Source organism: Pempheris klunzingeri, chromosome 21 (assembly GCF_042242105.1).
Source record: "Pempheris klunzingeri isolate RE-2024b chromosome 21, fPemKlu1.hap1, whole genome shotgun sequence".
NCBI lineage: Eukaryota > Metazoa > Chordata > Actinopteri > Acropomatiformes > Pempheridae > Pempheris > Pempheris klunzingeri.
This window is the reverse complement of record NC_092032.1, coordinates 20,443,892-20,462,416: the sequence shown is the minus strand read 5'-3', so window position 1 is coordinate 20,462,416 and position 18,525 is coordinate 20,443,892. Positions and strand designations below refer to the sequence as shown.

Sequence of the window (18,525 nt, the reverse complement as noted above, 5' to 3'; positions counted from 1 at the left end):
CCTAAAAGGAGCAGAGAGACTTTCTCATTGTGTTACTGTGGATCAGCATCATGTCGACCTTCTACGGACAAATAACCATTAATAACATGCTGTTGATCTCAGTCAGGTCTGGAAGATCAATACTTTTCTGGTCTGAAGGATCAATATGATTGATCAGACATCGATCAGCACATTGGAACAGAAGTAGGAACATTTCTGCTTCAGGAGGTAAACGTGATCCATTTAAAAACAGATAATAATTCAGGGGATCTTCTGAATGTAGATGTGACCATTTACCAATAATTCTGAGCATGAACTCACTTTAACCACCAACAGAGGACATTTTCTACACTTTCTTCAACAAACACAGATCTGTTGTGGCTGCACACTGAATTTAATCCAGGAAACATGAAAATATGAACAAGAGGATATTTACATCTTTAAGGTTGTTAGTTATATATGAAGAGAAATGAGGTTCAGTTGTTAACTGAACACATCAGATCTACAATAGTGACAGAGAGTCAGTGAACTGACCTCAGAGTCTCCAGTCTGCAGTCTGGACTCTCCAGAAAACCACACAGCAGCTTCACTCCTGAATCCTGCAGCTTGTTTCCACTCAGCTCCAGATCTCTCAGATGGGAGGGGTTGGACTTCAGAGCTGAGACCAGAGGAGCACAGCTGACCTCTGACAGACTGCAGCGCCACAATCTGAATAAAGAATAAATGATGTAACTTTAGAAGACGATGTTCACTGAAATCATTCAGCGTTTAATAATCAGCTCAGAGCTGAAGAAGGTTTAGAACGGAGACGTTTAGTAAATCTCCAAACAGCTGAACCCAACAGGATGCAGGTTAAACAGTGTAAAATACAAACAGTGACACTGAGCTCTCATTAATATTCATGACAACGTGCTGCTTCTTCAGTAAAGACGCAGTGACGTCACCTCTTCAACTCTGCAGCTCCACCAGTGGCTCCATCTCTACAAACTCATGTTGTGCAGCCAAACACAATAAAAACCCTCAGAAACTGATTTAAGATTCGACTCCAGATCCCAAACTTCTGAATGATGCCAAAGATGTCAGGATGGATTTAGAGGAAAAGACACTTTAGCATTAACATACTGAGTGTGGTTCAGTATCACTAGTTTAATAATAGTAATAATAATGATAATAATTTCAGAAGTTTAACGTCACCTCAACCTTCACATCATATTAATCTGAGCACAGAAGTCAAACGTGGTGTTTAGTACCTCAGAGTCTCCAGTCTGCAGTCTGGACTCTCCAGAAAACCACACAGCAGCTTCACTCCTGAATCCTGCAGCTTGTTGTGACTCAGCTCCAGATCTCTCAGATGGGAGGGGTTGGACTTCAGAGCTGAGACCAGAGGAGCACAGCTGACCTCTGACAGACTGCAGCACATCAATCTGAATAAAGAATAAATGATGTAACTTTAGAAGACGATGTTCATTGAATCATACAGCGTTTAATAATCAGCTCAGAGCTGAAGAAGGTTTAGAACGGAGACGTTTAGTAAATCTCCAAACAGCTGAACCCAACAGGATGCAGGTTAAACAGTGTAAAATACAAACAGTGACACTGAGCTCTCATTAATATTCATGACAACGTGCTGCTTCTTCAGTAAAGACGCAGTGACGTCACCTCTTCAACTCTGCAGCTCCACCAGTGGCTCCATCTCTACAAACTCATGTTGTGCAGCCAAACACAATAAAAACCCTCAGAAACATCTCCAATATTTCTGTTAGGAACAGTGGAGTCATAAAATCAAAGCTTCTTCAGTTTAAACTCTTCAGTCACTAGAAGCATCATAAAGCTTCAGAAACATGTTGGAAAAAGAAAATCCTGAATATATTTGTTATTGTCTGATAGTTGAAATAGAGATTATTGATCTGTTCTTTGTATGCATGTCTTTTTTATTACCACTTATTTAAACCATGACGGGAACATGAGATGAAAATCAGCTGTTTAAGAGGTTCAGAGTGAATCCTTCTGTGCACATTGATCTTTATTACAGTTTGAAATGTGCAGCCCAACATTTCTCTGCTGCAGACAATGGACTAAACCACTGAAGAAGAAAGCAGACTGAAACAAGCTTTTATGGTCTTTTAATGCATCTTCTCTTCAGCTTTGACTGTTTATGTTCTTGTGCTTTTATCATCTTTTACCTGCAGTTTAATGTCTTGTTTCTATTGTGCTTTCTGTCCCTGGAAGCACTTTGAATTGTGTAGCTGCCATTGAAGTCAGCTTTGTAACTGAAGTTCATTTAATTACTTTTGAGTTAAAAACAGGAATGATTTAGTTAATAAATAGATGTTTTGTTGATTTACATAAATAAGTTTAAAGGATTCAGAAACACACAATGGTGAATATTGTAGAAAAGGGAACCTTTCTGTTTTCCTTGTTGGGGTCAGGTCAGTTTTTGTAGACGCACTATATCAATCACCACATGAAGCTGCTAATGCTGTGAGTGAATGAGAGCACTGAAGAAGAGCACATTGTTTTCTTCTGGAAGTTTTCTCCCCAAAGGTTCATGCAGCCAATGAGGAATGAAGCCTGTGTCTATTTACATTGTGCTGTTGTTTGAGTTTATCATGCATTTCTTTTAATAGTCATCTTCTGAATTTGTGCTCAGCCTCATATATTTGTATATGACTTTGTATATTTGGCATTGATGGCATTGGCTTCATCATTTCACCACTTGGGGAATAAATGTCTGTATGAAAAAAGACACCTTGTCGTCCATGATCAAACTGGAGTCTGAAAGGAGTCGTACAAATAAATGTGCCTGCTTTATGTATTCAGACACTCAGTGTGGATCAGTAGGATATCAGCCTTCTGTCTGCAGCTCAGTGGCACAACGTTCACATCATATCAACCTGAACACACTAGTCAAACGTGGTGTTTAGTTTAGGCTGAACAAAGAATACATAATGTAGATGAACCCTGACTGAAGCTTTTATAGAAAAATATTTTTGTTCAGAAAGCTGGTGAACTTTCTGAAAAAACCTTTTCTTGTATCTCACTTGAAAATGAAAGGTTTAATACAGGCCTCTAGTTATTTAAGACATCAGTGTCTAGGGGTGGTTTTTCTAGCAGTGATTGTAATGGATGCTGGAAAACATCCACCTTAAAAAGACATGTTAATGATGAGTCTCACAGGGTGAAGCTTGCACTCAAAGCAGTTCTTAAAGATGTAGCAGGGACTGGGTCAGGACAGCACATGGTACACTGACTGCCATTCAACAGTCTATATAATTGTTGATCAGGTGTAGTGGTGAACATCGACTAGTTTCTGCTACAACGACTCATGTTGCTGTCAGCATCTAAGACAATGGCTGCTCTACCTGAGGTGATGTTGTTGTTAAAGAACATTTAAAATCCCTCACATCCAGTTGAAGATATTTGGCTCAGGCCTTCACTGACAGAGGCAGGACTGAGATACCGGTGTATGGAAATGAGCTCCTCTTACATCTTCACTGACTGAAGGACCAAACAGTGACTCTGTGGAAGCTGCACAACCGTCCTGTCAAACACTCCATTTATCACCTTTTTCTCACAAATGTTGACTGAACTGACCGCAGAGTCTCCAGTCCACAGTTTGGACTCTCTAGTCCAGCAGACAGCTGCTTCACTCCCAACTCTTTCAGCTGATTAAGACTCAGCTCCAGCTCTCTCAGATGGGAGGGGCTGGACTTCAGAGCTGAGGCCACGATTTCATAGTGACTCTCTGAGAGATGACAGCCAGACAGCCTGTCATGAAACAGAAATTACAAAGCATCATATTATAAAAGAGGACACCTGATATTGATATCATGCATGTGATGATGAAATAGTTTGACATTTCCTGATTGGAGCTTTGCTTTGACATCACACCTCTGTAGTGCAGCACTTGTTTTACCAGGGCTGTATGAGGCCTCCATCACCCAAAGGAAGGTAGATAGAAGAACAGCAACAATATTACAATTATTAGAAATAAGCAGAAGGCTGTGATCATTTATTTGACAGCTAGAAAACAAAACCAACTGAAGAGTCAATGTTTTCTTTTGTTGTCAAAGTATTTGAAACAAATCAAGAACAAACAGATCACTATTTTAAGAACTTACCGAACTTTTCTGCAGTTCCTCACAGCTGGAATCAGCCTCCGTCGTCCCTCCTCTGATGTGTTGTACTTCTCCAGGTCAAACTCCTCCAGAACCTCCTCTGACATCTGCAGCATGTAGGCCAGAGCTGAGCAGTGGATCTCTGAGAGTCTGTGGTCTGATCTGTTCTCTGACTTCAGAAACTCTTGGATCTTCTGATGGACTGAGTGGTCGTTCATCTCCGTCAGACAGTGGAAGATGTTGATGCTTCTGTCTGGAGAGACTTTGTCCATCTTTCTCCTCTTCAGGTTGTTGATGGCTCTCCGAATGACTGGAATGGAATGGAATGGACTGTTGTCTGTCCGACCCAGCAGGCCTCCTAAGAGCCTCTGGTTGGACTCCACAGAGAGGCCATGAAGGAAGCGGACAAACAGGTCCAGGTGACCATTTTCACTTTTAAAGGATTTCATCATGGCTCTACTCAGGAAGACATCCAGGGATGAGTGATCCCTACCTCCCGGGAAGTCCTTCAGCACCTCTGTGTTCCTGTTGGTGTAACAGTGGAACATGTAGACTGCAGCCAGAAACTCCTGAACGCTCAGGTGAACGAAGCAGTAGACCGTTTTCTGGAAGATCACACTCTCTCCTTTGAAGATCTCGGTACAAACTCCTGAGTACACCGAGGCCTCTGTGGCGTCCAGACCGACCTGCTCCAGGTCTTCCTGGTAGAACATGACGTTTCCTTCCTGCAGCTGTTCAAACGCCAGCCTCCCCAGCTTCAGGAGAACGTCCCCGTCAGCCTCCATCAGCTCCTGTGGACTCGTCTCATGTCCCCCCTCGTACTTCTGCTTCTTCCTCCTTATCTGAACCAGCAGGAAGTGTGAGTACAGGTCAGTCAGGGTCTTGGGCAGCTCTCCTCTCTGGTCTGTAGTCAACATGTCCTCCAGAACTGTGGCAGTGATCCAGCAGAAGACTGGGATCAGACACATGATGTGGAAGCTCCTGGAGGCCTTGACGTGTGAGATGATCCTGCTGGACAGCTCTTCATCACTGACTCTCCTCCTGAAGTAATCCTCCTTCTGGGCGTCAGTGAAGCCGCGAATTTCTGTTACCCTGTCAACACATGCAGGAGGGATCTGGTTGGCTGCTGCAGGTCTGGAAGTGATCCAGACAAGAGCCGCTGGAAGCAGATTCCCCTTGATGAGGTTTGTCAGCAGCACGTTGACCGACGACTTCTGGGTGATGTCAGAAACGACCTCCTTGTTGTTGAAATCCAGTGACAGTCTGCTTTCATCCAGGCCGTCAAAGATGAACAACAGTTTACAGACGGCGAGCTTCTCTGCGGTGACCTTCTGTAACGTTGGATGGAAAACATGGAGCAGCCTGAGAAGACTGAGCTGCTCGTCTCTGATCAGGTTCAGCTCCCTGAACGAAAGCAGAACCACCAGACTGACATCTTGGTTTTCCAAACCCTCCGCCCAGTCCAGAGTGAACTTCTGCACTGAGAAGGTTTTTCCGACACCGGCGACGCCGTTCGTCAGAGCGACTCTGACAGGTGTCTGTTGGTGAGGTAAGGCTTTAAAGATGTCCTGGCACTTGATTGGAGCGTCATGGAGGGTCTTCTTCTTGAAAGTCGTCTCCAGCTGCCTCACCTCATGTTGGGTATTAACCTCTTCGCTCTGCCCCTCTGTGATGAAGAGCTCAGTGAAGATTGTGTTGAGGAAGGTTCCACTTCCTGCTTCATCACTTCCTGCTTCATCACTTCCTTCAGTCACACGTTCACATCTCCTCCTCAGGCTGATCTTATGTTCATCTAGAACCTCCTGCAGACCACCATTCACTTAAAAAGAGAAAAACATTGAAACAAAGCAAAGACAGTTTGACGATGTGCTGGTTGTTTCATGACCCATAAAAATGATGAATATAAGAAAATGAATAAAGTCCACTTTTGGAGTTTTTCCCTTGTTTCCAGTGTCTCTCCTTGTCTGGGTTTGTGTATTGTGCAGCTCCTTTGCTCACTCTCCCTGCTGAACACCTGTGCTCACCTGTTCCTGGCCTGTTACTGTGTTCCCTTGTGCCTCAGGATAACCCTTCAGCTGCCTTTCTGCCCTCCTGCTTGCATTCAACGCTTGTGCAGCTCCAGCCTGCTCACAGCATCCACTCTTACTGCTTTGTCCTCTGCCATCACCAGCCATTCACCTCTCAGATTCATCTTATGACTGAAGCTCAGTCATGTAGTTATGGTCAGTCACTGCCTATGTACATGTCTTTTGTTTGTCCTCCACCATAGTGTTTTAGCCCGGAGCCCTTTCTTCACCCAGGAGCTGGTGCAGCTTCTGGTTCAGGACCATTGTGCCTGGATTACTCCAACTGGCTCCTGGCTGCTCAGCCTGCACGATCCATCTGACCTCTGAAGCTCATCCAGAATGCAGCAGCCGGCTGGTTTCAACCTTTCCAAGTTCTCCCACACTACACAGCTCCTCTGCAACCTGGACTGGCTACCGTTGGCCGATTCAAGTCCCTTGTACTTGCATATTGTGCTGCCAATGGGTCACGCTCATACTATTTCCAGAACATGATAAAACCAGACCCCCCCAGCCCATCCACTGTGCTCTGATGATTGGGTTGCTACTCCCTTACTATCTTCAGATCTGACAATTCACTTCTGTCTGAGTCAGGCATCATTAATGTAGTCTATCTGAGTTCTACTACACTGTAAAGAGGACCTCCTTGGCTTTCTAATGATTATACACACATGGGGTTCTGTTGTTTCAAAAGGGCAGGAACAGAAAAATAACCTGTTTTAAGGCAGTGAGTTGTTTAAGTGATGACATTTATAAAGAAGTATTTCTGTTCTCCATCAGGATGTTGTTATATTTGATGAGGATGGAGAGAGCCGGGCAGTAGAGCAGCTTTTACATTTAGTTTTGTTTGTTTCCAAAATTCATAATTTTAAATGTGATTACTGTTAAAGTGTATTGTTTTATCATTGATAGATTGCTGCTTGTAATGTTCTCTTTGTGGAAAAGACTGACAACGTTCACTACAAGGAATATTTCACTAAAAATATCATCTTTGAGAAAAAGTCTTTTGATATGTTTTACATCCCAACTGCTTAAATGATGTAAATTATATTCAAAACCTTTTTTTCCTCCAGGTCTGAGGAGGATATGAGGGGGGACCAAGCTACTGCTCAACAAACTCAGAAACTAATCACTATTTTCATTTTTGGGTGGTCTGTGTCTTTACAATGAATCAGGATGGATTTGTTCACATGTAATCTAATCTTCAGCCACACCCATGGCTGTATGACACAACAGATGTTAGTGAGTCCAGACCAGTGACAGATGGACAGTCTTACTTTGTTCGCAGCTGCTCTGACTGACTGTCTGCAGTCCAGGTGTTGCTCTGCATCTGTCTGCACACTGGGGACAGGAAGAGCCTCCTGATGAAGCACACTGGTCCCAGTATGAGGTGATGCACTGTCTGCAGAACCAGTGTCCACAGCTGCTATCGACTGGATCCTTCAGGACGTCCTGACACACAGCGCAGCTCCTCTTCCTCTTTCTGTGGACACATTTCTTTAACTAAAATCATTTGTTGGCTGTTGTTGGATAAAAAGCATTTGGTCAGTACTGCGTAGAATCTCAGACGGCCGAGGACAACAGTCAAAGTTGATTCATACCACATGAATGCAGCAGCAAAGCTCCAAAGGTGGATTGTTAAGGACTGATAAGGATTGATACTGCACCTTGTTGTCACACATGGTGCTAAAGGGCATTATGAGGCACATTCACAACATCAGCGAGGGCAATTAGTTTGAAACAGCTCTGCATCAGGAATATTTTAGCTTCCTTCAGGTCAGTTTACAGTAAAAAACAAAGTCTCTTACGTTGTGTCTGAGGGTCCAGGTTCATTACTGAAGTCTAGAGGGTCCTCTTTGGACCGGTCACTCTTCAGAGACAGACAGCTGGACACTGCAGACTCTGCTCTGTCCTCCTCTTCCTCCACACACACACTCATCTTCAGGACAGGAGTCAGTCTGAGAGGTAAAGCAGTAACACCGACTGTGAGAACAGGAGTTAGGGTAGGTGAGTTACAGTAGGTTTGATGTGTATTATTCAGTCCATCATGACCTTCAGCTCATTCTGACATTTCTTTCCTCTCCAGTCCACAGGGAGAAAAACTGACTCTGAGTCTTCAGGAGAAAAACTGAAAAATGATTCTTACAATCATACAAAATAACACTCACCCTGCCTCAGCCTTCACTTCTCCTTCTGGTCCGTCGGCTCAAAATGGAGTCTGAACTAACTGAACATTTTCATTTTCAGGGTTCCTCCCCCTTCTCTACTTACAAGAAGTCAGGTGACTTTATTGGTCACCTGTGTGTGTGTTGTTTTCCATCTGATTTAATGACATGTCTTGAATCAGTCTGAACTGAATGAGTGTGTGTTATTGCTGCCAGGTAGACGTGGTGTTGTGTTGAAGTTTTAAATGAGTGCCTGCAGGATATGACAGGATGTCCACAGTGCATGTTTATGGAAGGAACATATTTATCACTGAATGAGTGCAACAGCAAACATTTTGGAGATCATTTCAAACTATTTTTCACAGTCGGCATCCAGCAGGGGCCCCTGGTGGGAACTCACTCACGGCTTGAAGCTGTGCTCACACTGAAAGCTGTATTTAGGAGGCTCCATCCCAGAATCCAGCCTCCAGCAAGCCCCAGAGTTATTATCTAGCAGGGGGGTAAACCCCTCCCTCCATGGACCCTGCTGACATGGTGATTCTGTGGAGCCACTCAAATAACTGCCCACAGCAAAGTTTCATGCCCCCGGTAGTACTTCTAACACTACAGGCCCCTGGTAGTCCTTCTAACACTACAGGCCCCTGGTAGTACTTCTACCACTATGTAGCAGGTTCACTATACACTTTAATTAAATAGCTCTCGAATTAAATGGGGCACCACCTCTTTTTATTAATCAGATAAATTTATTAGCATAAATGGCTTCAGGTATTGAAGCTTAAGAATTAAACAATGAACAGTCTCAAATCCAAACTCAGAATCAGGAGGAACCCAAACGCACGATGCAAGACACTTTTAGACAGGTGATCACTCTTTAATACAAACAAAATACAAGATACTTACAAGATTTTTAAACGTGGGATACAACAGCTAGACTTGATTACAAAGGACCTTGATGCTCAACATAAGACGATCTGGACAAGGGGAGAAGCAGACTATTTATACAAGAGGTGATGGGGAACAGGTGGAAACAATCAGGGCAGGGCAGACAATCACAAAGGCGGGAAACACACAAGGGCAGGAAGTAGACAGCCTGAAACAAGAGCAGAATTAGTTTTCAAAATAAAACGGGAAGCGAGAGACAAGACTAGACACGAGTGAACTTAGACAAATTAACAAACACAAGACATAACAGTTCCCAAAACAGGAATCTCTCTCTGAAGAAATATTCAGACAACTACGTGGCGATAAATGTACATTTATTAACAGCTAAATGTAAGCAGAGAGTAAATAATATGACAACATTATTAACCAGACAAAAACACTACACTGTAAGACATTTCATGTTATTTCAACTTGCAAATGAAAGTTCACCTGCTGCCTTGAAAACACAAATTAACTCAACTTGAAGACAACCTTTGTTTCAACTCGTGAATTAAAGTCCATGTAGTTAATATGACTACAATGTTCTAGTTGTCTCAACATTGTTTTTTAAGTTGTCTAAATTGATTTAACTTTGGACTCAGTTAAAACAACTAACCTTACTACATTATCAGTGCAAGAAAACCTCATTTACCTAGTCAAACAAACTCACACTTTCAAGTTCAGTATTTATATAACTTGCCATTTCAAGTTAAGAGGATTTATATTTTAACTGTGTTTCAACTTCGATGTATAAGTTATATTGACTCATTAGTGCAAGTTTGCTTGATTTATTAATCACAATTAACAGTTGTTTTCCTCCAAGACTTTCTGTATAATTTCCTTAATATTTTGACCAGCAAGTTCTCCAATGTCAAGTAACTCATTCCTGTATTCCTGAATTAGAAACATGTAAAACTGTTTGCATGCAGAGAAATTAAGATGCTAGCTGGTTTTTAATTGCCTCTCCATTTCCAAGAGGAAGTTCAGTACCAGAATCATATTGCAGCAACCATAGGGTCACAGATGGCAGAAGTGTCTGACTGCTTCACAATCACAACAAGTATTGCTTCAGAAAATCATTTATTATTGAACACACATAATAGAACAAATCACAGCATGTTATTGAACCCAATGCCCACCTAACTTATGGTTCTCCCCAAAACACATTAACCCTACCCATAAGTCCTTGCGGCACTGCCCTGCCGATGCCACAATATGAAGGTGATGCCTCAGGATCATTAACAGAATCCTCCCCTTTGTTTTTTCAACTGATAACTTGATAAAGCAAGTTCAGTCAATTTGACAAAATGTTCAATTAGTCAAGAAAATGAATAAATGTATATTTAACCTACAAAAATCTAAAATTTATCAGAGCACTTTGAGTTAAAGAGAAAATGGAAATTGACATAACTAAAAGGGGCTGTGATGTTTTACAGTGTAGGACATGAATGAACACCAGCAAGATAGACTAATTATTTGGATTTGGCAACAGTGAAAGGAGAAACTGAAAACAGTGCTCAACTTACAGGGATTTTATTCTAGAGCAGCGGAGAATTAGTAAGTATTAACTGATAACTTCCTAAAGAATTAAACAGAATTTAGATTTACTTCATCACCAACCCTTTTGATCAGCTTAAGCAGTTGGAACTTAAATTGTCCTACTTGAGAGCTGTGATGAGTTTCTGAGGCATTAGCCGTCCTGTGGGGTCCCGAGGTGGTTCGTCAGCTGGTCGTGGGCTTTCAAAGCTTTTATTTCTTCGGCTGCCTGCTCAAGGAAGTGGTCAGATCTGTCCAGGTCCTGGACTGTCTTTCTAAATCGTTCATCTGAGGCTTTTCACTCTCGTTCCTGTGCTGTTTTAATGCTGCATTTTCTTCTATTAACTCCAGGTTTTTCTCATCTGCTGAGGACTCCTGGTCTCCCTCCTCTAGTACCTTACTACACTGCTCTGCTTTAGTTAAGGACTGTGTTGTGCTGGGAGGAGCCCTGTCCTGAGTAGACCCCTGAGGCCAGGGTTTATCTACTACATTATTGTGGTGCCCCATGTGAGGCATTACCCGCTACATACCTCTTACCATGAAATAATTGAGAGAATGTGATTTATTCTTGATAAATAAAGTGTATATCTTCTCAACTGGTTTCAACTGTTAACAAAGCTTCAGTACCATCATTTAGTAAAGTACAGATTATCAGACTGTCATGACTTGAAGGCACCAAGAAATCCTGGTGTTTTATTTTAAAATTCTTTATTTATCTGAAAACAGATACAGCCACCAGAGGGCAGTACATTGTTATTCCAACTCCAGCCACCAGAGGGCAGTAAGGTTGCTATTCCAATTTACGCCACCAGAGGGCAGTACATCGCTATTCCAACTTCAGCCACCAGAGGGCAGTAAAGTTGCTATTCCAACTTCAGCCACCAGAGGGCAGTAAGGTTGCTATTCCAATTTACGCCACCAGAGGGCAGTACATCGCTATTCCAACTTCAGCCACCAGATGGCAGTACAGTTGCTATTCCAACTTCAGCCACCAGAGGGCAGTAAAGTTGCTTTTCCAACTTTGGCCACCAGAGGGCAGCACATATTGTGGCGTCGGCAGGCCCTTGACGCAAGGACTGATGGGTAGGGTTGATGTGTTCTGGGGCGAACCGTGAGTTAGATGGGCATTGGGTTCAATTACATGCTTTGATTTGTTCTATTGTTATTTGTTCAATAAAAATGCAAGTATTAAGAAATGATGTTGTTTGATGTATTAGAGTTCAACTGCTTCTCCATATTTGTTTTCCTACAGTAATACCAGACTGTCATGACTTGAAGCCACCAAGAAAAACCTGGTGTTTCACTTAAAGTTTTATCTAAAGACAAGATTAAATCTAATTCATGACTTCAGCCATTAGAGGGACAGTTTCTGGACTCAGAAGGCTCTAGAGATGGGATTTATGGCTCTTTGAAGGGAGCCGGATCTTGAGGAGCCGTTCCTTTCAAAGAGCCGTTCAAACGACTGACTCGTTGTTATATTTACTTATTTATTTATTAGAAGTCAACCATGGGTAACTTGTTTTCATCAAGGAAACAATCACTGGTAGCAGTTGTAAAATAAGATTTGGTTCAGAATAATTCAAACTTATACATATCTATTCTGAAATATTGATTATAATTTCATTTGGCTTGTGTTTTCAGTGTAATCGTTCTATAAGATGGTGCCGTACCAACATGCTTTGACAGTGAGATCACTATTTTGAATTTTCCCCTCAACTAAAAAACTTTGTGGCACAATAAAAACTACGCAGGCTGCAGATAACTTCCATGCAAAATAACTTTAGTGTGAAATTTTCCACACATGAACATTTTAACAATACAGAAAAAATATGAAAATAATAAATAAGTATATATATATATAAAAATATATAAATATAATATAAATAAAACTAGAATAGAAATTAGGACATGATACAAAAGTGAATGCATAATTGTTCTAAACTACCTGGTGTGTGTTCACCTGAACTACTTTACAAACAGGAACTCAGCTCCTCGACTGGAATCCACATCAGAACAATGGAAACAATAACAAATAACTTTTCTTCAGTGGTTAATATCTCCTGCTCCCTGAATGTAAATGTCTTCAGTCCAGTCGGGCGGCGCTCACTAATATCTCCTCCCCTGATGCTGCGCATCTGTAGCTGCGTTCATGTGAATGGAGCGTGCTGTGGACGACTCAAACTCGATGTCATTAGTCGTTCAGGTGAAGGCAGCGTGGACAACTCAGACTCGTGGGGCACACAGGTGACACATGAAGGCAGCGCGGGCGATTTGCATATAAGAACGGCTCGCAACTGTGAATCGGTTCTCATCGTTCACTTAAAAGAGCCGTTCAAAGACTCGACTCGTTCGCGATATCAGATCACTAGTTTCTAGACTCAGAAGGCTCAGAACAGAGACCACATTTTTGACCTCAGCAGGATCATAGAGGATTCAGAAAAGTGTAAATTACCTGGTTATCATCACATTGTATCTAGACAGTCCTGGCTGGAGGAGCCGGCTGATGGTCCTCGTCTGTGGGAGAGGTTTGACCCCGATCTCAGTTTGAGCAGTCAATTTATTATCCAGACCTTGAATAATGGGTACCTTTCGTTGCCTGTTCCCTGTGGGGGTCCACAGGCCAATCCTGGTTCACAGTGTATGAGTATGAACTCTACCATAGGAACTTAACAAACACTTATCCTCACTACAACTACAGGCCCCTGGTGGAACTTCTGAGTTCTTCTGTTTTCATTATTCATTAAAAACAATAATGGGAAATAATACAAATAGAACCATTTTATTCAATATAGTTCATGTTATTTATTGTTGGCCAGAGAAATTGATTAAATTCACTTAGTTTGTTGGAGACTGCTGCATCATGTAACATTCACTGTAGTTCCAGTAACATTTGTGAATGAAATGAAATAATAAAACACTTAACGACGATAAAACATCAACGTGTAATTTGACCAATCAAACCCACAGATTCACACTTTGACTTAGTTCCACTTGTGTGTTTTATAAGGCTCCTGTTCAGCAGAAAATGGACTAAACTCCTCAGTTTAGCTTCACTGAGTCGTTTCTCAGGACTAAACACATTTGACATGCTGCTGCTGCTCTGAAGCTGCATGTGAAGAACTAGAGGCCTTAAAGTCACATGAGCGTCGTGTTGGTTGATGGATGGACAGAAAGCTTTTGACAGAACATAGATCATGAAATAAAGACTTCACTTGGATCTTTGATGTGACTCTGAGCTGCGTATCATTTCCTCACAATCATCAGTCTCATGGAGCAAATAAGCTGGTTGGGATGAGACCAGACGACCTTCCTCACCTGATGAACTCACAGTAAAACCACCTGTGAAGGAGTTCACTGTGTTCACTGTGTTCTCTGCGTTCAGGCCGTCCGTCCGTCTGTATTGTTACTGTAGCGCCTCAGAGTTTTTACACGCCATCAAACAAACTGTGTCTTTCCCTAAAACTGGATATAAAACTAGGTGACATTTTGGAAACAGGACGCCGTTAATCTTTTAGTATTAATTAATATTTCCCTCATTGTTTCTGACCGTCATGTATTCTGTCACGCTTGTTTTAAAGAATCCACGTGTTTTAAAAAGTTTCTATCTCTTGTTGATGCTGGAAAGTGAATGTACCTCTAGAGCTGTAAAATGTGCCGGGGCTCTTATTGCTGTTGTTTGACGGTCTTCTGGCAGCCGCTGTTGTGGGAGGGAAACCCCCCCAACTCAGGCCAGAGACTAAGTGTCCGCCGTCTCCTTCCAGGTTTTTCTCTGAAGAGTCGATCTTCCAAAAAGGCAGCGGCAGACTTCAGAGTTCAGAGCAGTCCAGGTTTATTGTCGACAAAAAAGCCCAAAGACCTGAACGAGACCAAATCCTGGACAGTTCTGACTAAACGATGCAAAGGTCCCTTCTTTTCTAGCCCAACATCAGCAGAAGGATCTCATCTGCCTGCCCCCCAGCATCTGCACCCAGCCAGTTAGAATCCACCACACTTCACCAGGAGGAGTTTGTCCCTCTGGCCTGAATGTGACCGGATCACTTTGTCCTGCCGGGGGAATGATTACTGAGCACTTATTATTCTTATTGATCCCACAGCAGCTCCTGCTGACACCATCAGGCTCCAACTCTTCCTCAATACATGTTTTAAAAACAAAGGATTCACTTCACTTTACTCCGTTAGGTTCTGCTTTCCTCTGACGGCATGTTTTACAAACACAGTGTAAAAGGACATATTTAAAACTGAGTATGAAACGTGATATTTGGTTACATCCTGGTGACTTTGATTCATTCTCATTGATCGGTTACATGTTCCATCACCTTTGTTATCTGATCAACACTCCTGTCATACCGACCATCGTGTTACACATCGTTATCACTTCCTCCTCCATCAAATCAACACTTCATCAATACATCCTATTTACATCCTATTTACGAGAGCCAGTCTTAGTTTTGTCCGTGGTGTCCTCCGTCAGTCGTCGCTGGATGAAGTTCTCCTCTCCTCCACCTCCCAGTAACATGGTCCAGTCAGAGCCTCTCCACACACAAGCTGCTGCTGCTGCCTCAACCTCTCTGGATCATCAGGACTCAGATGATCCACTCCTGATGCCTCCACCTCACTACCTCCATCTGATGAGAGAAGAAGTCCTTCATCAGTGTCTGCAGAGACTCCCTTCATCAGTGTTGCACACACATATTAGCTCATGTCAGTCACAGAGTTGTGATGTCATTCTTTATTGTGCCTGCTGCTCTTCCTCAGGTTTAACTTTAGTTTGGGGCCAGTTTCTCCTGATCCAGATCAAGCTCCTAAAAACAGGGTGTCGTGTGCTGTAAAGACTGTGAAGCATGTTTGGGGAAAATGTAGAGTTAGTGATGTTCGGCTCTATAAATGAAACTGACTTGACTACTAACAGTGTTTAGTACCTCAGAGTCTCCAGTCTGCAGTCTGGACTCTCCACAAGATCAGACAGCAGCTTCACTCCTGAATCCTGCAGCTTGTTCTCACTCAGCTCCAGATCTCTCAGATGGGAGGGGTTGGACTTCAGAGCTGAGGCCAGATGAGCACAGCTGACCTCTGACAGTCTGCAGCCACTCAATCTGAATAAAGAATAAATGATGGAGCTAAAAATCCATATAAAATGCAGTCAGAAGTGTTGAGGGTTTGAATCTGCAGCTCAGCATCACTGTGTCCTCATCAATGAGCTTTTCCCTAAAAGGAGCAGAGAGACTTTCTCATTGTGTTACTGTGGATCAGCATCATGTCCACCTTCTACGGACAAATAACCATTAATAACATGCTGCTGATCTCAGTCAGGTCTGGAAGATCAATACTTTTCTGATCTGAAGGATCAATATGGTTGATCAGACGTCGATCAGCACATTGGAACAGAAGTAGGAACATTTCTGCTTCAGGAGGTAAACGTGATCCATTTAAAAACAGATAATGATTCAGGGGATCTTCTGAATGTAGATGTGACCATTTACCAATAATTCTGAGCATGAACTCACTTTAACCACCAACAGAGGACATTTTCTACACTTTCTTCAACAAACACAGATCTGTTGTGGCTGCACACTGAATTTAATCCAGGAAACATGAAAATATGAACAAGAGGATATTTACATCTTTAAGGTTGTTAGTTATATATGAAGAGAAATGAGGTTCAGTTGTTAACTGAACACATCAGATCTACAATAGTGACAGAGAGTCAGTGAACTGACCTCAGAGTCTCCAGTCTGCAGTCTGGACTCTCCAGAAAACCACACAGCAGCTTCACTCCTGAATCCTGCAGCTTGTTGTTACTCAGCTCCAGATCTCTCAGATGGGAGGGGTTGGACTTCAGAGCTGAGGCCAGAGGAGCACAGCTGACCTCTGACAGACTGCACCACATCAATCTGAATAAAGAATGTCAGGAAATTATTTCTATAAGACCAGAACTGTATTTTCGCTGTTAGTTCGTACCATTAATTTCCCAACACACAAGATAAACTCTCAGAGACAGAGATCTCAGTTCAAAGTTTTACTTGCAACAAGCAAGGAGTACAGGCAAAGATCTACATCTGCACTGAGCAGTCTGTGTCTTTCAAGCATATATAACATGTATAAGCAAAGTTCCTCCTCTCAGCAGTCCTCCGCCGCACCCTGCTCCCTCTCCTCCTTGCAGGGGCGGTTGGTGGGAAACGCAGGTACGCTGACTTCTCTCCGTTCAAGGCCTTCTCGAACTCTTCTTTATCTCAAGAATGCAAGCACAGACTGATACATCCTACGCCAACACACATCTCTTTGATCTGTGTAAAGGTCACAGCAACCATCACACAGTCCAGCATCAGGCTAAAACTTCATGATAATAAAGCATAAATGGACTAACATAAAAATGTATTAGCATAAGCGTGTCTGCACATTTTCTATTTCCTAACAAAGAATAAATGATGTCACTTTAGAAGACAATGTTCACTGAAATCATTCAGCGTTTAATAATCAGCTCAGAGCTGAAGAAGGTTTAGAACGGAGACGTTTAGTAAATCTCCAAACAGCTGAACCCAACAGGATGCAGGTTAAACAGTGTAAAATACAAACAGTGACACTGAGCTCTCATTAATATTCATGACAACTTGCTGCTTCTTCAGTAAAGACGCAGTGACGTCACCTCTTCAACTCTGCAGCTCCACCAGTGGCTCCATCTCTACAAACTCATGTTGTGCAGCCAAACACAATAAAAACCCTCAGAAACTGATTTAAGATTCGACTCCAGATCCCAAACTTCTGAAAGATGCCAAAGATGTCAGGATGGATTTAAAGGAAAAGACACTTTAGCATTAACATACTGAGTGTGGTTCAGTATAATAATAATAATAATAATTTCACAAGTGTAACGTCACCACAACCTTCACATCATATTAATCTGAGCACAGAAGTCAAACCTGGTGTTTAGTACCTCAGAGTCTCCAGTCTGCAGTCTGGACTCTCCAGAAAACCACACAGCAGCTTCACTCCTGAATCCTGCAGCTTGTTTCCACTCAGCTCCAGATCTCTCAGATGGGAGGGGTTGGACTTCAGAGCTGAGGCCAGAGGAGCACAGCTGACCTCTGACAGACTGCAGTACCTCAATCTGAATAAAGAATAAATGATGGAGACAAACATTCATTCATAATATGAGCTTTTCCCTAAAAGGAGCAGAGAGACTTTCTCATAGTTACTGTGGATCAGCATCATGTCCACCTTCTACAGACATCATCCAAATGTCAGCACAACATTCAGACACCTATTGATGATCAATAACATGCTGCTGATCTCAGTCAAGTCTGGAATCAGAGGATCAGTTCTACATTGGTCCTTTAAACAGCTGCATTTAGAAACAGGCTCTGATCTCTGAGAGTCCCTCTATATATGAGTGAGTGTGTTCTGAAGATCAATGTCAGTGATCAGACATTATTGGTGAACACACTGAAATCAACAGAACCCAAAGAAATGTTTCTACTTCAGTGAGTAAACTTGATCAGTTTAAAACAGATATTAGTTCAGAGGTTCTTCTGGATTCAGATGTGACCATTTACCAACAATTCTAAACATTCATTCCCTTTAAAACTAAGAGAGAACATTTCCTACACTTTCTTCAAGAAGCACAAACCTGTTGTGACTGCTCACTCAACTCAGAGAGGAAATGAACAACTTCATGCATCTTAGTTATATATGAAGAGAAATGAGGTTCAGTTGTTAACTGAACACATCAGATCTACAATAGTGACA

General features: G+C 42.3%; 1 protein-coding gene across 4 annotated transcripts in view; it reads right to left on the bottom strand.

Moving 5' to 3' along the window:
* LOC139221065 (NLR family CARD domain-containing protein 3-like) overlaps positions 1 to 18,525 on the bottom strand; it is a 191,847-nt gene that overhangs the window by 33,651 nt on the left and 139,671 nt on the right. For 2 of the 4 annotated variants that reach the window (XM_070852973.1, XM_070852975.1), the window contains one exon: positions 17,707 to 17,887. In XM_070852973.1, the coding sequence (XP_070709074.1) occupies positions 17,707 to 17,887 (181 nt within the window). Of the gene's footprint in view, positions 1 to 513; positions 688 to 1,229; positions 1,404 to 3,573; positions 3,748 to 4,100; positions 5,917 to 7,437; positions 7,644 to 7,968; positions 8,119 to 16,499; positions 16,674 to 17,706; positions 17,888 to 18,525 lie in introns of those variants that run through there. The other 2 variants (XM_070852971.1, XM_070852974.1) reach the window with 2 other exon arrangements.